This window comes from Acinonyx jubatus, chromosome A3, assembly GCF_027475565.1.
Source record: "Acinonyx jubatus isolate Ajub_Pintada_27869175 chromosome A3, VMU_Ajub_asm_v1.0, whole genome shotgun sequence".
NCBI classification, from domain to species: domain Eukaryota; kingdom Metazoa; phylum Chordata; class Mammalia; order Carnivora; family Felidae; genus Acinonyx; species Acinonyx jubatus.
Window position 1 is genome coordinate 88,986,397 of NC_069388.1, and position 23,775 is coordinate 89,010,171.

Sequence of the window (23,775 nt, forward strand, 5' to 3'; positions counted from 1 at the left end):
CCCCTCGTCCGCGCCCCACCCCTGCAGAACCCTCTTGAAGAGGTCCCGGCGGCTGGAAGTTATTAGAGTGGCGCGAGGGGCCTGGGGGAACTCAAGACTTGGAAGGACCTGGCCTGGCGGAATTTCTGCAACCGGGAATAATGGGGATGCGATGCGGAAGCAAAAACAGGTGAGTGGATCCACCAGCTCTCTGGCTGGACCCGGGCTTAGAGGCCCTGAGAAAGTCAAAGCACATGGAGAAGTGGAATAGACCGGGGCTTCGGGAAAGAAGACACAGCAAATCCGGAGCTATAGCTACTGCCCCCACCCAGGGGTCTTGGCCAGGGAAGACTGGCCTCTGCCGAGGCCTATCAGTCGATCTGTCTTTGCCTCCGTATTAAGCTCCTGTGGTTCAAATAGGGGTTCCCCAGCCTCCAAAGCCCAGAAACCACCCTGTAGAGCAGCAATGGAAAGGGCCACTGGTCAGTCCCCATAGAAAAGTGACTTGCAGGTCAGACTTCATGGACCCAACCAGATCCTGGGACAGAAACCCCTGGCAGCTCAGGGACAAACCCTAAGGTCTGGGATATTCATTCCTATTTTATTTGTGTCCTTTCTTTCTTTTCTCCCACACCTATTCCAGTCCTGGGCTCACACCTGAGTGAGCGCCCTACAGCTGTCCTTTGTAGGAAGAAGGCAGCTCTGGAACAGTGGTTGCTCCACCAGTGGAGGCCCAACAAGGCAAGGGGATTCACAGCCCAGAGGCAGAGAAGCCCCACCACTCCTGAGGAGCTCACCGTTCCTGAGGAACTTGCTTCTATGGGATTCTTCAAGTTTCTTCCCACAGTGCCAAGAAGTCCCTCCTGGGGTGTCCATTATGTCACCTTCTCTGTAGACCTCTGCACCTCCCACCATTTGTGCGAAGATCCTCTGTGCCTATTCCCTGGGGCAAGTGGAGCCTGCCGTTGAGGTGCCCTAAACAGAGCTTGAGAGACCTAAGGCCCCTGGGCCAAAGATAATGGGGGTGAGGAACCCTCACCTGGCCGGAGGCACTAACCTGGCCTCCCAAAGATGGAGAAACACAGGGTCTTCTTGGTAATGAGTTCCCTCCAGTGACCCCTCCCATCCCCCAGACTGGCATAGTACCCTCATGGCAGCCTGAGCAACACAGCCCAATGGCCCACTGATTGGTCTAAGAACAGAGCTAGGCCACAGCAGAACAGTGAGATGCCTCAGGATCTTGTTAATTGGTTATTAATGGTAGGAGGCGGAGGGAGGCCAAGAGAGAACCTCATGGCTGGAGGCCCCGTCCTCTGAACCATGCTGGTGGTTTGACTTAATCTGCTTTTATTTATTTTTTTATGTTTATTTATTTTTGAGAGACAGAGAGACAGACATGAAAAGGGGAGGGGCAGAGAGAGAGGGAGACACAGAATCCAAAGCAGGCTCCAGGCTCTGAGCTGTCAGCACAGAGCCTGACATGGGGCTCGAACTCACAAACTGTGAGATCATGACCTGAGCTGAAGTCTGACACTTAACTGAGCCACCCAGGTGGCCCAGACTTAATCTGCTTTTAAAGAGGGTCCCAGGAAGCTGCAGGAACTGCCTAGCTCATGTCCCATGCCTGTCACCAAACAGACACTACAGCCCTCCTCTGTGTAGCTTTTATGTCATCTCTTCCTCTGCTCTCAATTACTGGTATGTTTGTGAGGAGTGCCCTCTCTCCTGAAGGGCATTTGCCCTTTCCATCCCTCCCACCTATCTACCCCCCCTGCAAACTGCAACCAGGCTCAGGTAATGGGGTTCGATGACAGCGGGGTTAGGAGGTCCCCATTTGGGGGATGAAAGAGAAGGCGAGACTAGTAAAGGGAGGAGGCCGCTGACAGCAGAGCCTTAAGGCTGTCCCAGCGGCCAGGGACTAGTCCAGACGGGGAGGGGGGGGGTGGGTGGGGGGGGGGTGGGTGGGGGGGGGCACAGGAGGGGACTTCTCCAGCAATGCCTCTGGAACCTGAGCTGGGGAGAAACCCGATCCCCATGTTGGGGGGAGGGTAGGAGGAGGGTGAATGATTAATGAGGGAGATTAAGAGATTAAACTTGGGTTCTGGGCTGGATGGGAAGGGGGTGCTGCATCAGTTGTCTTGTAGCCTTCACCCCCCATATACCCTCCACCCCCAAGGCCCAACCCTTCCTGTCCTGGACCTTCACAGAGTGATCCACAGACAGGCACCTTTCCGCAGCCCCCCTCCAACCCCGCCCCCCCCCCCCCCCCGTTCTGATAGTCTTCCTTTCTCAGCATTCTCCAGCAACCCCTCATGTCTCCCACCTCCACGGATTCCCCTTATTGTCCTTTCAGACATTTGGGGTCCTCTGCTCCTCCTCCTTGTAGAGATCCCCACATTCCGACTTTCACTCCCTGGGGAAGGAGCCTCCATTCTCCTTTAAGGATGCTTTCTCACACCTCTGCGCATCATCTCTTTTCAGATTTCCCTTTCCTCGTCGTCCCTACCTTATCTCTCATTCCGTGACACTGCACCTCTCACCCACATTGCCCATCTCAGCCTCCCATCTAGCGGGTTCCTTTACCCAGCCCTCCACCCCCCAGATTGTTGCCTCTCTTGGCACAATCTTAGTTGTTCAATAAACAACCTTTAGTCTCCGAATTTCCCTCTCCACGCACTCCTTTGAATCCTGTGATTGGGGATCCTCCGAACAACCCCCTCAGGGCAGTGGACGGATGAGGGCCAGTCCCGGAGAGGTGCCTGCCCGCCCCTTTCCACCCTTAGGGAAGTCCGTTAGTGAGAGGGGGCTGGGCGTTGAGGGAGGAAACTCGCGGCCGAGGGGCGAGGGGCGGAGCGGCAGTCCGTCTCGCACACTTCAAGGGTTGTTTTCTCTTTCAGAAAACGTTGTTGAATGAACCGACTCGGACACTTCCACTTTAGTTTCGTTTCTTCTAGGGCCTTGCTTGGGTCCGTGAGCCCTTTCTGGCCCTTTCCGCCGGCTCATAAAGAGCTCTGGGGGCGTGCGAGCCGAGCTGGGGGAGCGGCGGGACACACACACACACACACACACACACACGCACACCGAGAAGTGTGCTCCATTACCAGTGAAATACCTTTTCCCTCCTTTCCCGCCCACCCCGGGCCGGGGACAGACTGCCCGGGCTAAGAGGGACCTGTTCTCTCCTGTGCCAAGGGCGGGCGCAAAGCTCGGTGCTCCCTTCCCCCAGGTGAGAGTGGACCGCGGAAACGGAAGCGGCAGGGGCAATGGCAGGCTGGGCCCTGCCGGTGAGTACCGATGCCCCCGCTCCCTCCCACCACCGGAAGCACAGCGAGGTCAAGGGCGCCCGGGAGTGGGCCGGCTGCGCACTGGGACTGCCCTGCGGCCGCCTCTTTGAAGACAAGGAGCTCGTTCTGGGTCGCGCAGCCCAAGAGAACCCTGGGCTTGATTCTGCACCCCCACCCCTCACCCCGTGGCGCAGATCGTGACCTGAGGGGCACAGGGTCTGTGTGGCGCAGAGCCCGCAGCAGGCCTGCATCAGCCACCTCGGGAGACTCACCACAGCTGCCTCTGCCACCACCGCTGACAGACAAAAAGAAGGTTCTGCTGGGCCCCTGGCGAGGCCGCCACTGGGCCGCCATCCCAGATCCTGTCCTGAGCACCTTCTACTGCTCCTTGGCCTCAAACCATGCCTTGTCAAAAGCCTCATCCTGAGGCTTGGTCCCTAAGTCAGCCTTATCTTCTGACTGGGCCTTTTTGACGCCAAGCTCCTGCCAAGCCCCAAGCTACTCCCCAACTCCTCCTGCAGCCACTTAGGACCTGAAAAGTCCCCAGGAACGTTTCTACCTCCTTCCCCCCAAGTCCAAACCTCTCCCTAGTGAGTCATTCCTTGAAAATGCCCTTTCAGGGGTGGCTCAGTTGGTTTAGCCTCCGACTCTTGATTTAGGCTCAGGCCAAGATCCCATAGTCAGTGAGATGAAGCCCCACTTGTGGCTCCTTGCTGTCAGCCCAGAGCCTGCTTGGGATTCTCTCTACCTCTCTCTGCCCCTCCTCCTGTTTTGCAAGCACACTCTGTCTCTCAAAATAAACATTAAAAAAAAAGAAAAGAAAATGCCCTTTCACCGACAAACTCTTTGAGAACAGCCTCAGTGTGGCTGCTTGAGTGGGCATGGAGTCCCCGGAAGAGACGGGGGGAGCCCTTAGATAGATATAATGAATCCCAAATCCCTAAATGTATGTTGGTGTAGAGGCTGATGCAAAGGAATGGAAAACCCCGGGTCCTGGCAGAGAGAGGGTTTTCTGGAGGAAGTGACACTTGGACCTTGAAAAGACAGCTGAGTATGGGCATAGGGGGACAAGCATTCCAGGCATGCAGCTCGAAACATGGGAGGCATGGGGAATCTTGGAGATTCTGTCAGGGTGGTTGTTCTGCAATGTCCCCACCCTCTTGCTTGTTGCCTGCCTCTCACACCTGAGGGCTCTTGCTTTCTGCAGCCTCCCCACATTGTGCTTTTCTCATGGTCTACAAGTTTCATCTGTGTGGAGGGAAGCCCAGGTCCACCGTGCACTGGTTGCTATGCCCAGTCCCTTTAACCCCCGCTCCAGTCTCAGGCTCTCTCAGCCAGTTCAGACCTCCTTCACTGTACACCTCCTCCCAAGTCTTCTGCCACCTCATCTCTATCCCTGGGAGCTCCGTGCCTTCAGCCCTCACCAGCTAGGCACAATGACCCCTTTGAACTCATGGGAGTCAGACTTAGGCCCGTGTAAGATTTAGGTTTCAACTTGAGTTCTGGCCACAATTTATGCTGCTTGCTCCCTCCCACTTGTCCCAGATTCAGCCACAGCCTGTTAGCTTCCTTCAGGAACTTGCTTTCTCCTCCATCTGTTATTGGCCCAGTCAGGCAAGTTTCTGACTACCCCACTAAGAGGTCATAGAACAGGAAGACTAGCTAAGTTTGTTTCCAGAGCCTAAGGCTCATGGCTGGGCTCCTATAAAAAAGGGATGTTTGCTGAATTAATCAAGGGAGTTAACAGCCTTGCTGCTTCCCTCTTGTTACTTGAAGCTGCCTTTGCTCTGCTGGACACTAGTTCCCTCTCCTCATCCTTGCTTCACCTAGTCCGGGTACCTGAAGGACAACCATGTCTCCAACTCAACACCCTTGTTCTCCCTGTGTCCCACCCCGCAGTTTTTTTTTTTTTTTCGATTCCTTCCATAGTGCAATTCTTTGATTTTTTCCTTTAAAATAGCACTCTTCTTCAGTCCTTCAGTGGCCACTGTCCAACCCTAGCCCTACTCTTGAATCAAGACACCTCCACTCAAGTTTGTAGCATATGCTGCAACACTCAAGTAGAGCGACAGCTCCCCTCCAGAAAGCCTTCCCTACCTACACACACACGCGCACACACACACACACCCCACACAAGAGCTGGTATGGGTAGCCTGGTTCCACTTAGCTCACCTTCTGAATTTTACATGTATAGAGTCCTCTACCCTTCTCCTTTGGCAATTCACTGAGGGGCAAGGGACAGAGAGAGGCCCTCTTTCATGATGAAACTCAGAGGACTTCTAAGGGAAGCAGGACACAGAACAAAGCACGCATAGGTGGAAGGAAGAGAAAAGATGCTTTTTTAAAGTTTTTATTTCAAAAAATAAAGCCGCAGTTAATTTCACATAAATATCTGGGGAGGGAAAGGGACAGGGATGTGGTGGGGGCTTGGCCCCTACCTCCTCTTCTCTTTCACACTGTATTGTAAAAGCAAAGGGGATGGCTAAGGAGAAAACAAGCAGAAGAAGCAGTCGGTGGGAGCATTCTTACTCAAAAGGCCCCCTCAGCACATCCCTGCCCTGAGGACTGCCTCGGCCCTGGCTCACCTTGCCGAACCAGCGGGAGAGCCATATCTGCTTCATGGTCATGTGATCTGGGAGAACTTCATTGTCAAAAAGGAGCTGTACCTAGGAGGGAGATGGGGACAGTTTCAGAAACCCCTCTCTCATGCAGGTCAAGAACTGCCCTGGTCCACTACAGACTCTGTGAACTCCCTTTGAGCTCCTCCCTTTCCCCCAAACACTGGCTGTGGGAATACTCACATGCTGGGGATTTAGCATTAAGCGGTGACATAGGACCCTTCGGAGATGACGAACTTCAGCTCTAACAGAACATCGAACATATTTGTTCTGGGGATAGGGAGGGAAGGCAAGAGGACAAGGTGTGTGAGGGAGGGGCAATGGGGAGGTGAGTCCTCAGAGAGGCCCTCCCCTCAGCCCCTCTCACCTGCAGGATGCTTTTATTCTTGTCCTTCCCAGAACTAGGAGGGAAACAGACACAGGTTAGGAGCCCTATCTTTCCCCCTGTCCCTCACCAAGAGCCATGGTATACTCTCTTCAAGGGAAGAGATACTCCCCCTCACTGCTTACCCTCTCACCAAGCCCCTCCCAGGTTTTGGGTCACTGACATTGTCACATCAGACAATTCATGACCTGACCCTTACCTCAGGCGCTCCAGGCATAGACTCAGCTGCTCATCATATCGATAGTAGTGGGCTTTAGAGTGGTCGAAGCTGCTGAAAGGGAGGCCGAGGTTGCTCAGGGCTGGCTCTAAGAAAGAGTAGTGAGGAGAGTGGCACAGATTCCATACTCCTTTTTCCCCAGAGAGAAAAACTGGGCAGGAGAAATGCTCTGGGGGGTTTACCTTACCCTCCTGCTGCCAAGGGACATACCTTCCCCACTGGGCTGGGTGACCCGGTCCAAGCCTCGGGACTGGTAGAATTCTCGAATCCGTTTCTCTTCACCTAGAAGGGAGGGGGGATGTGGGAAGTAAATATTAGCCCTCCCTCATACTTTGTCCCTCTCCGGCTGTCAACCTCTTTACCTACATGATTCCCACCAAAGCCTTTGTCATCTCAAGCTGCCACCCAGCATCAGTCCTCCAGAGACCCCTCAAAGTGAGGTTGGTCACTCACTGTCTTGTAAGCCAGGCACTAGCTTGTACACGATGTCCTGCATGACCCGGTCCAGTTTGAGGTTGAGCAGTGGCTGTGTCTCGTGGATCTTGATGTTGCACATGGGGCAGTACTTACTGGTTTGGAGATACTTCACAATACAACTCTTGCAGACTGCAGGAAGGAAAAAGCAGACTCTTAGCCTCTCTGGGAATGGGATTCACGGGCTGGGTGGGGTGTCTGGGTGGTTGGGGCAGGGGGCCAAAAGCCTGGCAACTAGCTTGGTGGAGACTAGGGCCTGAAGGACCAGACAGAGTCCAGGGCACTCACAAGTATGAAGACACTCTGTGATGGTGGTGGCATCCACGAAGTAGCCGGCGCACAGACAGCAGACGATGTGTTCATTCAGGTCTTTGATCTTTACTCGGACCTCCTCCTGCGGACACACCGCCCGTCACCAACCATTCCCTCCAACGCCAAATCATACGCCTTCCCAGCTGCGAAAATGCCTCTTTCATCACACTCCAAGGCCAAGCCTCGCACCCTGCACGATCCGCAAGGGATTAGCTCCCGGGAGCTGACACTCCCCCTCCGCCCAGCAGGGGGCTCCGCGCACAGCGGGGGCTCCCTTCCCGTGGACTCGCCCGACCTTCCTTTCCCAGGGGAGACTACACGACGTGGGCGGCACAATGCGCAAGCGTCCTAGCTCGGAGTTTGGCAACCCGATCGCAATCGCGCAGGCGCATTGGGCACCCTGTCTCTGCGCAGGCGCACTGGGCGCCGGGCCAGCCACCGCCCGTCCTCTAGCCGGCCCCAGTTCGCACCGCTAGCCGACCACAGCAGTAACCCCGCCGCCCCTGCACCTCGTTCCGTAGCGGGTCCATCTTGTACACTGACTGGAGCTGGTTCCGAAGCCTCATCGCGATCGCAATCTGGCCCCCCTGAGGAGACGCCATCTTAAAGGCTGATCCCGGCCTGCCACTTCCGGTGCCGCCTGCGGGGCGGGACTTGTCGCCCAGCAACGAGGGCTTAGGTCTTTTCGGATTCGTTGACCCTCTGTAAGGCCCCGCCCATGTCCCTTTCTCCCCGTGTGCTCACCTGAGCCTCACTGGCCCCTCCCCCTCCTCAATCCGTAATTAGGGAGTGGGGGGGCGTGGGGAGGGGGTCCTATCTCATTGACCTCTTGTAGTAATCATCATAATAGACCCTACTCGACCGCGGGACTAACTTTTGGAGCCTGAAAAGACTATCCCCTTCTACCCCAAAGGGCCCGGCGGTCTCTGCCAGCCGCCGCTTAGGGTCGTCTATCTCCTGTGACCACGACCCCGCTAAAGAAGCCCCTCCCGGGTCCTCTCCTCATAAAGTCGCCCTCGTCGGCTGACGCGTACGCGTTACGGAGCTTCATCTGGATGGCAGGCCTTCTCCCGGCTCCCGGCGGGATTTTCTCGGGGCTTTGCGGAGAGGGTGGCGGAGAGGGTGGCGGGGAGGGAGGGACCCCCAGGGACTTGGTAGTGATCTTATTCTGTCCCCCGCCCCCCCCGCCATCCTCCCCTGCCGCCGGGGCTTGTGGTGGCGGCGAGTGGGGGGGGGGGCAGACCCTGGTTAATGATGATGATTCAATCATCGGCGCCTGCGGAGGCCTGGGACAGACTAATGCAGAGCAGATGCCGAAGGAGGAGGGGAGGAGGACTAGGACACTACCGCACATAGACACGCTGAAGCAGCGAGCGCCTGCAGTAGCATAGGCCCAGTCCCGTGCTTGGAGAGGACGCAGGAGCTCTAGACCGTGTGCACTGCCATCCTTAGGTACTTCCAGTGGGATTAAAAACCAAGGATAAGTTTACTGTGAAGTATTAGCGTCAAGTGCAGTTGGAGAATCAAGGGAGAGACCCCAATGGAGACCACCAAAGGCTTTCTGAAAGAAGTGGGACTTTGGGTGGTCACAGTTCAGAGAATGGGGGTGGGGTGCCTGGATAAGAAGTGTGGTGGAAATGGAAAAGAAAGGCAGATTCGAAGGGATTGACCAGGGAGAGGGATAGGAAAGAGGCAGAGGTGTGGATGTGGGAGTAGTGATAGAAACAGGGCCTAATGGAGCTGGGACTTTAGCCTGAGGGCAATAGGGAGCTAGCAGACCTTTTTTTTTGAAGGGAGGGAATTATTCTATGAAAGAAATATTTTGCTCATTTATCTTCTAGTAAATTGGAGTGGATAAAGCAGCAAAAAGTGATGAGATTAGTGATTTTTTAATTAACCCCTTCTCACTACGTCCACTGCTTACCTCCCTGGTCCAAGATACCATCATCTGTCCTCTGGATGATTGATTGCAGTGGCTTCTTGCCTGCTTTCCTTGCTTCCACGTTTCCATATGAATAAAAAAGGATAGAAGTTAAGTTTTTGAGTTGATGGATATGTTTATTATCTGTGGTGGTTTCATGTGTGTATACATACACTTTTGTACACTTTAAATATGTGCAGTTTATTGTATGTTACTTTTACCCTAAGAAACCTGTTAAAAATAAAACTAAAAAATCAGGTGTCTTTTCCTTAAAATTCCAATAGCTTTCTTTTTCAGAATAAAAGCCCAAGTCCTTACAATCCTTCAAGGCTTTGCATGGTCTCTCCAAATCACTCAGTCTCTCCAGCCATGCTGGACCCCTCACTGTTTGTTGCACAGATAACACCAAGATATACTTGCATTATCCCCAACTTGAAATGCTCAGATGTCCAAATGGCTCCTTTCTTCCAGGTCTTTACTCTGTGAGGCCTTCTGTGATCACTTTAGATAAATCACAACCCCCACCCTTTCACTCCTCCCCTTTCTTTGCTTTTTTTCTACTTCTTCTTAGCATTTATTGTTATTCAATATATATTGTCTTTTGTTTTACCTGCCTCCCCCATTAGAACATAAGCTTTGTTGTGGCAGGATTTTTTTTTTTTTTTTCTGTTATGTCTGCAGCTATATCTCCAGTGTCTGGTGCATGGTAGGTGTTCAATCAAAATTTTCTAGATTAACAAATGAATGGATATAGGTGGTGGTGATGATGGCCTAGATTAGGGTTTTATCAGTGGAAATGGAGAGGAAGGGCTGTATCTGAAATATTTCAAAAGAAAGCATTATAGGAGGGAGTGAGCGGGGAGCTTGCAAGGGGAGCATGTCCCCCAGCCTGGTGGACTTTAAGGTGGCTGCAGCAAAGGCAAGCAGAACTGGCCAGAAGGTTAGGACAGAAAGGCTGGAACACAACAAGTGTCAGAGCCAAGGATGGAGATCTCTGAGTTTTCTGGGTGGATATAATAGGTGGGACTGTTAGAATGGGTGAAACCTGAGCAGATGTAGAGAGAGGGAAAGCTGAAGTCAGAGATCTGAGAATGCCCAGTCTTCAGTGGAAAAACCAAAGTCAGTGGAGAAAAAACATAAGCATTGATTATGAAAATCTAGAGAAGTAGACTAAGAAAATATTACATAAACCAAAAGGGACATTTCAAGAAACAGTTGGTGAGCCAGAGAGTAAAACATGTCAGAGAAGTCCTCAATATGGACATAGGAGCTCTTTGAAAAAGAGTGGAGTGAAACCAGGTTGTGATGAGTTAAAAGAATAAATGATGAGGGGGTGCCTGGCTGGGTCAGTTGATGGTAGAACATGTGACTCTTGATATTGGGGTTGTAAGTTCGGGCCCCACGTTGAGCACACAGATTAGTTTTAAAATAAGTAAAAAAATTTTTAAAAAGAAATGGTGAGGAAGTGGATGCAGTGGGTATGTGGTGGGGTGGACAAGGGAAAAGAAAAACAGAATCTCTCTTGGAGATAAAAATCTCTCTTGTACAGATAAAAGAGACCTAAGACAGCAGGGGGTAGGAAGGACTAAGCTAATGACAGAAATGATGATACAGGAGTGGGGACCATCTCCTGGGAAAGACACTGCACAAAAAGCAGAAAGGAAGGAAAGGCACAGGCTGAGAATGTGCCTCTTCCTGTGAAGCTGCAAGCTTAAAGGCCTGACAACTTGAAGAATTAGGGACCACCTGCATGCATGTAGGACATGGGGAGATGGATGCAAAGCAGTGTGTATGGGAGGTGGGAGTTCTGACCTCAGGGCCTCCATCCTAGATATAAACTCAAAGGAACCACTTTTCCCAGAGAATTGGGATCAGAGAGGTGGAGGCAAGCAGAGAAATTCCTAGGACTGTGGCTGACAGAATTGGATACCCATTGTTTGTGAAGTGAGGCAGTAATTTTTTTTTTTTGTAACTCCCCAGAAGATATGTATATATTACTGGGTTGGTGACCATTCCCCTGCCCAAGACTCGGTTGGGCCATCTCTGGGAGGCAGTGCCATCTGTGCTGACCTCAAAAGGCAGGATGAACAGTCAGCAGGTATACAGTTCTGCACGATGTTGCCTCTTCCTCTCTGATTGATTCATTCAAGAAGGATTTATTCAGCTTGATTGTAGACACATTAGTGCCCACCCTTTCCTCAGAGGCCCACCCCGTAGAGTGGGTAAAGGGACTGCCAGATTCCTAACCTGCAGGCCAGTTCCTCTCAGAGTCTTTATTTACTTTGCTGGCTCCCTAGGCTCTCTGTTTTCGTTCAGGGGATCCAGCCCAAGCTGTCTCGGTGGTTTTCCCTGGACAGCAGAACTTTCATACTCCCTAGTTGCCCCATCTCTCTACTGCTGACAAAGGGTGCTAGGGGAGGTGATAATGGCTGTCTTTTCCACTAAGATAACAACACAGCGGCCAAATTGGCAGGATCCTCTGCCCACCTTTCAGAAGGGCTGTTGGCAGGGTGGGGAAAGGACTGAAGAAACTGCACAGTGGAAGTAGACAAGAAATTGGGGGAGGATGTTACATATTATTAATGCCAACTGCCTGCCTCCCGCCATGGTCCACTCCCTTCAGATTGAGGCTTCTGAGAACACCAGGGCCTGGTGGCTTTAGTGGGGGAAAATCCACTCCCTTTTTTCTCTTCTTTATCTTCCTGCCCAGATGCCCAAATATCATTCCTAATTCCCTGGAGAGAAAAGACCCCTCATCCTGCCTCAGGCACTGGGCTGCAGCCCATCTGCTAGGGAGAAAGGAGGGGCAGAGTCTTTTACCAGGAGATCCTGGAGAATCAACTGAAAGATCCGTGCTCTCAGGGAAGCCCGTTTACTAGACTTAGAAGGCATTTCGGCTTATACGGGTAACCGGCAGCCTGGAGCCTGGAGTGGAGCATCCAGAGTGGGCTGGAGTCTAGGGGCTAGGGCTGGCACAGCAGGGCGGGGTCCTTTGGCCACCACGTGTCCAAGGCAGACCAAGCGGCTCATCGGTGCCCACCCGCCGCAGAATGGTAGGAACACCCCCCTCCTTGCGCCCAGTCTCACCGGCTCGGAGGCGCCAGGGCCCCCCCGGGGCCGGGGCGGGCCGGGGAAGGTAATGTAATTCCGACCCAGCTAACCCGATTATGGCGGCCTGCACCGGGCCGGGCGGCGGCGGGGGCGGGTCTACGACGCGGGGGCCCGCCGGGCCCGGGTCCCATCCCGGGAAGGACGCAGAGTTCACACACTCCCAGCTCTTGGGTCCGCGGCCAGAGGTCATAAGGTCACCAAGCGTCTTCAGTTTTTCCCCCACCTCCCTTCTCTGACACACTCCAGGCACAGTTTCTAGGGCTTGGGTGGGGTGTAGCGTCTGTGGGAAATGAGGCGGCTGATCCCCCCCGAAGGCTTCGGTGAGGACTCATGTGTCGCCTGTGGCGATTTTGTCCTCCTGACTTTGAGGAGGGAGGGGAGAAGTGTGTGAGAATAGACTTCCTAGGCGCCTAGTGGAGGGGCAGAGTCCCGCATTGGTGGTCCCCTGTCGGGGGCGGAACGCCAGCCCCAAGCTCTCACCGGCCGGAGTTGGCCCGGCTTGGGCCAATGGTCCGCTCTACATCGATTTCAGAAAATCGAAATTCTAAGAAACACAGGGCACCAATTGCTGGCGCTCCCGAAAGGAGGTAGGGGCCCTATGGGAGAGGCCGGGAGGTGCACCAGGATAGCTGGCCCAGAGTGGTTGTTGCCCGCCCTAGCCCCCCAGACGCACCCTGCCACTCCCTTCCCACACCTGTCCTCTTCCCGGGCCTCCAACTCGTCGGCGCTGTTCCCCAACCGCTTCCCATCGCAGCCAGGAAGCCACAACGAGATTTGGTCTTCGAGGGCACTTAGGCGGGGGCCACAACGAATCCGGGAGTTGGCAGGCAGGACCCATCGCGAGACGAAGAGTGGGGGCTGTGGGAGGAGGCACCTGCGAGGAAGCCGGTGAGGCCCAGGAGGCCCAAGGCGGAGGCCGGTGAGGATGGAGTTGCTGTGCGCATCTCGGCTGACTCAGCGGGCAGCGGCCCAAGCTCTGGCCCCTCCCGTGCTGAGCCTGGTTCCTAACACCCTTGCCACCTCCCCCCTTACCCCCACCATACCCGCCCGCCACTCTTCCCCGTGTTTCGCACAAACAGGCGTCTCTTTCCCTTTAACGGGTCCGGCCCCGCCCCTGCCCTACCCCCAGCCCCCACTGCCCACCCAGTGCTGATCTGTCAGTCACTGCCCCAGCCCCAGCCGGCCAACCCTCTCCACCCTGCACTCGGGCAGAGGCCCCGGCACCCTAGCGTCCATCTGAGCTTCAGAGACAGCAAGGGCACTCCTGGGGCCCCCGCCGGTCGCGCTCCCCCGGGATGCGAGTCCCTGCGCCGACGCCCGGCAGAGGCCGGCACGGGCGCGGCTACTCCCCGTGCACAGGCATGAAGATTTCCCGGGGGGCCCGGGGACCCGCCGCGGCCAGCTCCGCGGGCCCCTGAGGCCGTCGCCCCCAGCGCTCCGCGGCTGGGCTCCCAGAGTTGCCTGGGGCGCCCTCCCCAACCGCCAAACCTCCTGCGGTCCTCCTTGACCCGGACCCATGGAGCCGGCGGTCCTGGCCTCGCACAACCTCCCGCACCACGAGCCAATCAGCTTTGGCATCGACCAGATCCTGAGCTGCCCGGAACCCCCCGGGAGCAGCCTAGGCCCCGGCCGGTCGGGCCAGGGCCATGGGGAGAGTGTGGCGTTCTCGGGTGGATTTCACGGAACCTCAAGCTACGGCCCCGCGGGATCGCTGGCCCCCCTACCTGGCAGCTCCGGCATGGGCCCAGGTGGCGTGATCCGCGTCCCGGCGCATCGTCCGCTGCCGGTGCCGCCGCCTGCGGGAGGTGCCCCTGCGGTGCCTGGACCCTCTGGCTTGGGCGGAGCCGGGGGCCTAGCGGGACTCACCTTCCCTTGGATGGACAGCGGCCGCCGCTTTGCCAAGGACCGGCTCACGGGTGAGGTTGCCCGACCCTCCAGCGTCTTGCCCCACACTGACCCCCTTTCCTCATCTTTGATCGTCCTGCTCCAACTCACCTTCCCCGTACGCTCCCCGCCCGGATCAACCCAGGCGATCCTTCCCCAATTTGTGTCTCGTGGTCGCGCTGCTTAAGAGAGACGATGGGGTAGGAGCTGCCGTCGATGCCCGCGCCCTCCTTTGCAGGCCACAGTCCACACTGAGGGGAGGGAAGGATGAAGTTCCGGGGGCCGTCTCTTCTTTAGCAGAGGGGGAGGGCCATTTCTTCCGAGGCCCTTTCTTGTCTGGAGGCCTTTGCTGATGCGAGGCCGAGCCTGGGGCACCTGGAAGGGCTGCCCTGAAAACCTTGCCCTGTTCTTTCTTCCTCCCTGTAGCCGCACTCTCGCCCTTCTCCGGGACGCGCCGCATAGGCCACCCCTACCAAAACCGGACCCCTCCGAAGCGGAAGAAGCCGCGCACGTCCTTCTCCCGTTCGCAGGTGCTGGAGCTGGAGCGGCGCTTCCTGCGCCAGAAGTACTTGGCCTCGGCCGAGAGGGCAGCGCTGGCCAAGGCCCTGCGCATGACCGACGCACAGGTCAAGACTTGGTTCCAGAACCGGCGCACCAAGTGGCGGTGAGGCGTGGGGCGCGCGACGGCTGGCGGGTGGCGTCAAAGTGGCGGTGAGGCGCGGGGCGGGTGAGGCACCTCGGGCCCGGCGGTGACGATGAGGCGCGGGGTGGGCGAGGGCTGGCCTGACACCGCGACTCGACTTTCACAGGCGCCAGACGGCGGAGGAACGCGAGGCGGAGCGGCACCGCGCGGGCCGGCTGCTCCTGCACCTGCAGCAGGACGCCCTACCCCGGCCTCTGCGGCCGCCGCTGCCCCCCGACCCACTCTGCCTGCACAACTCGTCGCTCTTTGCGCTGCAGAACCTACAGCCCTGGGCCGAGGACAACAAGGTGGCTTCCGTGTCTGGGCTCGCCTCGGTGGTGTGAGCGACGCCTGCCCAACCCGCCGAGCGCTCTTTTCCGGACGCCGTGTGGAGCGCCGGGCTCAGGGCCACGGAGCGCGCGGCTGACCATGCCGTGGCTCTGTGGTAGCGGAGCTTGTGAGGAAGGGCTGGCTTTGAGGCTATCGTCGAGGGCTCCTGGGCCACTGCCGGCTCCCAGGCTAGCGTTGCACGGTAGCACCGTGCTTAGACGTGGCCTTTCCCGCCATTTCCCAGTCAACTGTGGTTGCACCCCAGCTGGAATCCGAGGAGCCGAGAAGGCGGGACCTGCAGTATGGTAGCCAATGAGGTGAGGGGAGGGGGAGGGCTGGCCAATGGGAGCTGCTCTCCTGAGGACTACGGATTCTTCCGAGGGTGGGTTAGTGCTGGGGTTCTGGACCCACAGGGCAAACTCAAGGTGGTGCTGGGATGGGAAGGCAGCAGCTCGCACGCACTGTCTGGGCCTGTACCAAAGGTGTGATGGAAGGAAAGAAGACACCAATGACAGTGGTATAACAGAGGAGGTGCTGGAGGGTGAGAGTCTGACTGTGACAGGAACCAGAGGGTTATCCACACTGGGCATCTCATTCTTCAACTGTAAAATAATCGCCAAGGATACCTTCCTGACTTTGAACCTCATGTTGTCGTGTGTGTTCAACCCGCTGACTCCGTCCTCCTCCTTGAGCCTCACAACGTGCCTGGGCGGCAGGCAAGACGGATGCTTATACACCCCATGAAAGACACAGTCACTAATCTGGCTCTGGTGTCCTATGGGGACAGAGAGGGGAGAGGGGGGAGCAGTGGATAAAATTAATGGGCCCTGTGGAGTTAGGGTGAGCAGAATTTGGCAAATAAGTAGGGATATCTGAGAAGAATCAAAGATAATTCCAAGGTTGGAAATGTAGAGGGCCAGGAGATCAATGGTGTTGTGGATAATAAAGAGGAATGAAAAGACTGGAGCAAGATAACTCTGCAGGCAAAACTAAATGCCAGACCTAAAGAGAATTCATTCTGGAAAAGTGCTTTTGGGGGAGGTTGGTTGACATCTACGCAGACGTGGAGATAGAATGATGAGAACAGATAGACTCTCCAAGGGGAGGACACTCTGAGGAGAAAAAAGCAGAGTTGTAAGGATTAAATCTTTCTTTCTGCCAATTTCTACAAACACATTTACAATGTGCAAGGTGATGGAGGATATCAAAGTTAATAGTTCAAAGGAAGAAAAGGGAATGAGCACTCAGCTGGAAAGAAAGGAAAGCATGATGTCCCTGAAGTTGTTAGAAAGACTTTAGCTTGTGAGTGGGCCAGGGGCTGCTGGGAAGCTTATTGATGGAAAGTTAAGAGTTTGGGGATGGTTGCAACAGCCATGAGGTTTAAGAAGGAGCAGGATCTAAGTTGTATGTGGAAAAGGGAAGATTTTTGTCTGATTTCTTACAGCACTCTCATTCTTCCTCCCCTAGAGGCAGCAGTAAGACAGAGGGAAGTGAGCTTTGGGCAGGGTCAGAGACCAACTGTTGTCAAACTGCTCATGTTCTAGGGTAGTGACAGCTAGGTCAGTCACAGCACCAAGTCTTGACCACGGGAGAGAACCAGGCAAGAGGATATTGTGGGGGGAGTTGGATGATACTGTGTCATCTCTAACTCATGGATGTTGTGTATGCTGCTGCAGAACAAAACTCAAACTTGACACATAGAAAAAGAACTTTTATAGGCCAAAATGAAGCACACAAAGATGGGATTGGCATAAGTTGGGGGCTTGGCGGTGACATGTCAGTCACTCTCCAATAAATAGAAGAAGGCTAAGGAAAGGGTCCAACCTTATGTATACTGTGGCTTTCCCAATTCCCTCCACTCTTGGTCCACCACTTCTTGAGTCTCAGATTCCAGGATTTACGTTTGACCCTAACCTTTGGCCTTCTAAATCTGGCTGGCTGCCTTAGTGCTAGCCTGAGGGGGATCTAATGCCTTGAGATGAGCTCAGTTCCATTCCGTAGGCAAGTCACTGCAGGACACAGGCATCTCCAAACTCTTGGGTGGAGGGGGATTCACTTTCTATTGAAGAATCTGCCATTTCTTCTCTCAGCTGGTTCAAGAGGTCTCTGCTCTCACTGGGAGGCAAGTTACTAAGGAAGTATGGAGGGGCCAATTCCACCAGCCTGACAGAGAGAGTCACAATCAGAAGATGACTTCTGTATCCTCTCTTGTAATACAGATTCTTTTTTTTTGTAATACAGATTCTTAAACTTCCCATTCTGTCCACAAACCCTGCCTCTTCAAATCATATGTCACTACAAACCACTAAGATATCCTCCTCTCCTTAAGGCTCTCTAACTCCCCAGCCATAATTTTGGCCCCTAGAAGGGGAATGGGCAACGTAGGAGGGGTGTCAGGGAACTCACATCTGTGGTTGAATCTCAGAAACAATGGAAAGGCAGTTGTCTTTGGAAATGGAGAAATTGTGGTAAAGCACCCACAACGGAGGTCTGGCTGGAGCCCGGCGGCTTCGGTAGCAGCAGTATGGGGAGAGCTGGGCCACATGCTTATGTGTTAGGAGCAGGTAATTTCCAGTCCCATCTGTGTCTCGGGCCACCTCATTGAAAAGCAAAGATAGTGAGGGAGTGAGTGGTGGGGGCAGGGGGGAGAGGAAGACAACAGAAAAAAGAAAAGGGGGTTGAGAAAGAATTAGGATGGGTGGCGAGAGTATTAAAAGTAAAGCATCATCTCTAGGTGTTAGAGTCCCTATCATATGGCATTTCCCATAGCCCCCTGTACTCCAATGCCTCAAAAATTTCTTCTGGTTCTTAAAAATCCTTTGAATGATCATCTGGACTCCAATTTCAGAGACGGCATATCAATTTTTGATCCCTCTGCTTTCTGCTCCATTTATGACCTTCACCCCAACTCTTTCCCCTAACCTTAAGGAAGTATCCTGACACCAGTGCTTTCTGAAGGTTTCTGCGATTCTGCTCAGAGCCAAAGGCTGGCTGGGACAAGGGAAGTTCAATTCGTTGCATGAGTTCTAGGAGTTCACCTCGAAGTTTCCGGGCTTGGCACAATGCTGCCCAGTTTAGCCCCCGAGCCTGACACCAAGCTTTGTCTGCTCCACCTAAAAGAGGAAAGGGAACAGCTACAACTACAAAGAGAGCCCCAAGAGAACCCAGAGTTTGGTCAAAGGGCCACCTCCTCCTGGGCATAGAGATCTGCCAGCTGGTTGCATACTGCTTCCCCTCTTTGGAAAATCTGGGATTTTATAAGAAGATGCCGAGTGGGCTACTCACTCTGTATAAAGGCTTCGTACACCTGGATCAAAGAACTGTGATCACCATCTGTGTGTTCCAGGGCTCGGCGCAAGGCAGCTTCTTCTGCACAGTGTGGAGGCTGGGTGAACCCAGGGGCAGCTGGAGGCAGAAACAAGGAAGGTCATTTTGGGGAATGAGAGAGGATAGCAGTACAGAAGGAAGGGTGAAAAGGTATAAAATGCCATTTTGGGAAATGTATTCAAAAGACATCGATAACTTCTAGGTGCTATAAACTTTATTAGACAGTGAACGTAAATAATGAAGGAGTCTCTGCCCTCAAGTAGTTTAGAGTCTAGGGGGAGACATAAGCAAGCTTGATCAGCACAACAGGTGTGTGGGCCAATGTTTGAAGTTTTGTTAGGAATTAGCTCAGTGGCAGAGGGGCAGAGAGTCTGAACTGCGGGCATGGCAAGGCACAGACGTTAGTAATGTGGCCTGTTTGGAGAACTGCAAGCACTTAGTAAGGGTAGAGAGAATGGCATGCGTGGCACAGTGGCAGCAGATAAAGCTGGAGAGGCAGGTATGTGCCAGGTCATGAGAGGTTGGATGTGCTGTGCTGATGAGTTTATATTCTATCTGGAAGGTAAAGAGTAGCTGTTGGAGAAGAGTTTTGAAGTAAGGGAGTCCACGTGTTTGAAGAAGTTCACTTGACAAGTTAGGAGGCTAAAGGAATCCAGTCTCAGTGGGGACGAGGATCTAACACTGGCACCGATAGTGAGTTTGGAGACAAACAGATGAATTAAAACACACACACACACATTTAGGAGATAAAAATGAAAGAACCCGGAGAAATATTAGTCTAGAATGATGGCAGTAGAGCTGCAGAGGCGATGGCGTGCTTTTGTGGTGGTGGTGAGGGAACAGTTTAAGCAAGTGCTTGAGTTCAGCTCTGGGCTGGGATACTGTGGACAATTGTGGTAGAAATGTCCATCAGGAGTTGGATATATAAGTCTAAGATTCAGAAGAATGATATTGGCAGGGAGATACAAGGTTTGGAAATTTTAAGTGTAAAGATGGCACTAAAGACCATGGGTGTGCATGAACTTGCTCGGAGAGTTCAAGGAATGAGAAGGCAAAAGGGGAAAGGATGGAACTCGGAGGTCTAATTTACCATGGGTAAGCAGAGGACAAGGAGCCCAGGAAGAGATGAAGGGAATGACCAGAGAAGTAGGATGAACACCCAGAGAAGCAGGTCACAGAGGCTTAGGGAGCGGGCAGTTTCAAGGTGGGAGTGGTCGGCATTTTCAAGTGTCAGAAGGTCATAAGGAGCAAGGAAGGGCTCAGAAGTGTTTAGTGGATTCGGCCTGGGGGGTGGGGTGGGAGGTCACTGCTGAGCTGAGACTTGTCAGGGTTGCTACGGGCCTAAGGCTGGGATGCAGTGGGCAGGAACACACTAGGCAGACTGGGACAGAGGTTATTCTGTATAGCTGCTGGGGAGTAGAGTGTGGAGGGAGAGGGGTGTGGAGCTCTAGTAATAATAGGAGAGATTTAAGCATGTTGGAGGCAAGAACCAGCATTGGGAAAAGGCTAATGAGACAGGAGAAGGATAAGTGATTAAGGCTGTGATTTTGGGCACTGTAAGGGAAGCATAGGAGATGGGGCTGGCCTTTGGAGCACCAGAACATCAGAAAGGGCTGGGAAGGACTGAAATGGTGTCAAGAGCCAGAGACAGAAGTGATTTATACCAGTGAGCATGGCGGCCAGGGTGAGCATCTCATCCACACAGTCAAACTCGCAGGAGGCCAGCAGGGCTTTGGCCAGCTCAGGGGGCAGGGGGAACTCTGATAGGATGACTCCCAGGTCTGACAGGTTCCCATCATCATCCAGAGCTGCCAGATAGTCTAAGTCTTCTAGGGCCTGCATCAGTGCTTCTGGAGCTGGTGAGGAAACAGGGCTTATAGGGCAGGAAGTCTCAGAGCCTGGAGAGCCCGGAGAGCCTGGAGGTCAGGCAGCAGGACTTGGGCAGGAGGGGTGCTCACCAGGCCGGTCCAGGAAGTGACACTCCCCTGGCTCTGCAATCTGTCTCCTCTTTAGTAGTAACACCAGGGGGCTCAGATTCTCCTCACATACCCTGGGTGAGGGCAGTGGGGGCGCCTCTAGTTCTAGGAAGGACTTAGGGTACAGGCAGAGGCAGGATCCTGAGGGGAGAAAAGATTTGGGACAGAAGGCCACCGTAGATTTCTCAGAGTTTGTGTGTGGTGACTTTTCATGTTTGATCTCAGAAGGGCAAAGACTCTTACCTGGTAGGATCCCTCTTGCCCGGAGTCTTCTTGCCTCTGCCTGACATTTGCTGATTGGTCTCAACACTTGGGATTCTGCTCGGATCTGAGGATTGTACACCTGTCACCGCCCCCCAACCAAGGCCAAGACAGATCAGAGTGGGCCACTTCTATCTTTAGCCCCCTCATTCCCCTCATCTCTCTCACTCACACTTCGAAGCTCCAGTCCTGAGTCAATGACATGTCGGATGGAAGGGAGGGAGAAGGAGAAGTCAGCCAGCCAGTGAGTGACCACGACCTTTCTGGCACCCAAGTCTATGTCCTCGTATGCAGCCTGAACAGCTGGGCCATGTCCTGGGTGAAGGGGCAGCACTCGTGGTGGAGGCCCTCTGAGAGCCAAGGGCCCCACCTCCCTGGACAAGGATTCACAGCACAGCAAAATTTCCTGAAGAGAAGGGTGGGGCATTAAGGCAGTTCTCACCTTTTTGGGTGACAAACCCTTTTGAAAAACTGATGAAAGCTATGGTCTTTCACTCTGAAAAAATGCACATACTCATAAAGTTGGGGGTGTTATAATTTCAGGAATTTACTGAACCACAGTCTCCGCCTTAACATGGATTCAAGAAGGGGGTGGTAGACCTCTTTACCCTGAAGTCCTTGAGTTTTTCCTAAGGACCCCAACATAGTAAATACTATAACTCCAATGTTCCTAACAAGCATTGCTCCCCCAGAAAGGAAGGCGGCATACATGTGAATCTCCTTCTGCAGCCCATTTTTACCTCCTCACTGGGCAGGTATACTAGCACATCTCCTGGAGTCTCCTTCGTACACAATTCAATCACAGCTTGGCAGGCAGCTTCCACTCGATCAGTAGGGACAGTGTCCCTGTATACAGGAGTGGGACACGCACCAGGCCCTCTGGGTACACGCACAATAGGAGGATTGCCCCAGAAGGCTTGGAGCTTAGGTTCAAGGGCAGGGTCAGTAACCACAACCACTCTTGAGTCCCCTGGAAGGTTTCCCAGGCTGGCATTTCGCAGTAGCCCCTGGAGCAAATCCGAGGCCACTGACCGCTCCTGAGCCTCATCCAGCACCAGCAGGCCCCAGGCTCCTGTGCCCCGGGTTGAGGCCACCTCCTGTAGAAGCAGCCTGTCCCAGCAAAACCTGTTGACATTGGCAGTGGGAGGAGTCAGTGTGGGCAGTGACCAGCTCCAGGAGTCCAGGGGAGTGACTTCCTGTTGGGGGAGGGGGCTAGGCTTTTGATTATAAGGTCAGAAAAAGACCATGAACCTGTATTGAGACCCACAACCCCACTGATGACATTTTGTTCACAAGGTGTACTCCAGTTGGGAGAGTGGGACTCATGATGAGGGTGAAGTTGAGTGTCCGAGGTCCTTGGCTGGGGTTAAGGGCTTCATTCAGCATTGTGTCATGCATGATTTAAAGGGTGAACTGGGCTGAGGGAGTGTATGGTGAGATGTCAGAGGACTGGGCTTGTTTCTACTGGGTGAGGGGAATTAGATTTGGGTCAGGCCTGCAAGAGGCCTCACCTGAGCAGGGTGTCCGGCCCAGTGCAGTCTTCCTGGGGAATGCTGTATCCAACCTCATGACCCAGGGTTAGGTCCATCTCATCGGCAACCCGCAGGGCCAGGCTCAGGGCTGCCAGAGGGTGGGGCTGAGTGACAGTTACTTGGCCTTCCTGGAAACCCCTGGCCAATGCAAACTCTGCGCACCATTGAGGGATCTGGGGTAGGGACAGGAAGGACAACCAATCAGCAAGATGCAGGACTTCAGTCAGAAGTGCTGGGGCGCTGTGGCCACTTTCATTTGGGGAGTTCCCTGGTCTTTCACCAGCCACCCTGGGGTCAGTCTAACTGGTCTCCCTTTGACCACCTCCCCAATAACCCCATGCAGCCCAACCCCCACTTCGCCTGTGGAAGGACCAGTTCTCTAGCCCCTCCCTTTTTCTACTCCCAGAATCTCCCCCAACCTGGGTGCTCTTGCCAGAGCCAGGCTCTCCAGACACCAACACCACTCCCGAGGGGCTACTCTCCAATTGCTCCATGAAGATAAAGCGAGCAGCCCAGATGGGTAAGGCCCGGCGCTGCTCAAGAAGCTCGTAGTAGCGGGAAGAGAATGGGAGCCCGTCAAAGGGGTTCACAGCCAATTCAGACTCCCTGGGGCTTGGGCCAGACTCTTCTGCCAGCCCAAGAAGCTGAGAGGCCATGTTGGCTGACTGGCAGTACCTACAGAAGGCAGGGCAGTGATTAAGGCTTCGTATGAAATGAGTTACACCATCTTCCCACCCTTGATCCCTAACCTGTACCCTCAGGTGATACTGCACTGGGGTCCATCCTTCCCAGCATTTCTTGCCTGCTACAAAACCGCGGAGACCAGAGTCTGAAAGTGAGGTACTATCACAAGCGGACTATTAACCTGTAGTCAGGTAGTAAAAATCCTGTGGCTAACATAGGGGGCCTCCAGGGCAGCAGGAACTGTGGTATCCTGTGGGAAGGCTCCGAGAGGAAAAGGATAGAGAATAAGAAGAAGGGGACAAGAATTGGGGTGGGGGTGGGGGGTGCGGCGACAGGGCCACAAGGATCCTGGATTCAAACCTGCTTGCAGCTCTGAGACGTGTCAGGATGGCAGCCAGTTCTGGACCCACCCAGCCAGTCACCACCAACCCAGACCAGAGTGAAGTACAAAGGTAAATTCCGGCTCCACCCTGGGGCTGGGCTTAAATGGGAACCCTAGACTGGTTTTGGGGTGGGGCCATTTGCTCCACCTTATTTAACCTGCCAGAAGCCTATAAGGAAAACAGGTTCCAGACACCACACTGAGCATGTGTACTCTACAATGTATATTGTACTTGTTAGTGAAAGGCATCTTGGGACTTGAAGTTTTGCAAGCTGTTTCTTCACAAAGCTGAGCTGAACACCCAAGCTAGGGTCCAGTGGCTGCTGGTCTTTCGTTCAGTTATACTTCCTTAATATCACTCATCTCTTGACACGAAGAGGTGATTTCAACCACCTCCCACAAACCCACAAGGAGGC

The 23,775-nt window shown here is 54.0% G+C and overlaps 3 protein-coding genes and 1 long non-coding RNA gene across 7 annotated transcripts; 2 read left to right on the top strand and 2 right to left on the bottom strand.

Moving 5' to 3' along the window:
- Positions 1-5,597: 5,597 nt before the first annotated feature.
- Positions 5,598-7,912, bottom strand: PCGF1 (polycomb group ring finger 1). The gene is made up of 9 exons (XM_015087054.3): positions 7,779-7,912; positions 7,246-7,351; positions 6,937-7,089; positions 6,694-6,765; positions 6,466-6,571; positions 6,249-6,282; positions 6,065-6,151; positions 5,849-5,929; positions 5,598-5,745 (listed from the first exon to the last, which is right to left on the bottom strand). The coding sequence occupies exons 1-9, from the start codon at positions 7,869-7,871 to the stop codon at positions 5,698-5,700; spliced, it is 780 nt and encodes a 259-aa protein (XP_014942540.2). The 5' UTR covers positions 7,872-7,912; the 3' UTR covers positions 5,598-5,697.
- On the top strand, positions 7,835-9,305 carry LOC106988591 (uncharacterized). The gene is made up of 2 exons (XR_001432378.3): positions 7,835-7,973; positions 8,183-9,305. It is a non-coding gene; the product is annotated as an uncharacterized LOC106988591 (long non-coding RNA).
- Positions 9,306-13,399: 4,094 nt separating this feature from the next.
- TLX2 (T cell leukemia homeobox 2) lies at positions 13,400-16,893 on the top strand. The gene is made up of 3 exons (XM_027072141.2): positions 13,400-14,217; positions 14,612-14,849; positions 14,995-16,893. Exons 1-3 carry the CDS (start codon positions 13,818-13,820, stop codon positions 15,209-15,211), a joined length of 855 nt encoding a protein of 284 aa, XP_026927942.1. The 5' UTR covers positions 13,400-13,817; the 3' UTR covers positions 15,212-16,893.
- DQX1 (DEAQ-box RNA dependent ATPase 1) lies at positions 16,888-23,709 on the bottom strand. 4 transcript variants are annotated; one of them, XM_053200798.1, is made up of 11 exons: positions 23,338-23,709; positions 22,713-22,968; positions 22,273-22,466; positions 21,502-21,886; positions 20,934-21,167; positions 20,483-20,843; positions 20,189-20,380; positions 18,483-18,602; positions 18,120-18,310; positions 17,604-17,794; positions 16,888-17,360 (listed from the first exon to the last, which is right to left on the bottom strand). In XM_053200798.1, exons 2-11 carry the CDS (start codon positions 22,947-22,949, stop codon positions 17,204-17,206), a joined length of 2,262 nt encoding a protein of 753 aa, XP_053056773.1. In that variant the 5' UTR covers positions 22,950-22,968; positions 23,338-23,709; the 3' UTR covers positions 16,888-17,203. The 4 variants fall into 4 exon arrangements, with proteins under 4 accessions (XP_053056773.1, XP_026927934.1, XP_053056774.1 ...); XM_027072133.2 differs by lacking the exon at positions 23,338-23,709 and having other exon boundaries at positions 20,483-20,641; positions 20,744-20,843; positions 22,713-23,315; XM_053200799.1 differs by lacking the exon at positions 22,713-22,968.
- Positions 23,710-23,775: the final 66 nt, after the last annotated feature.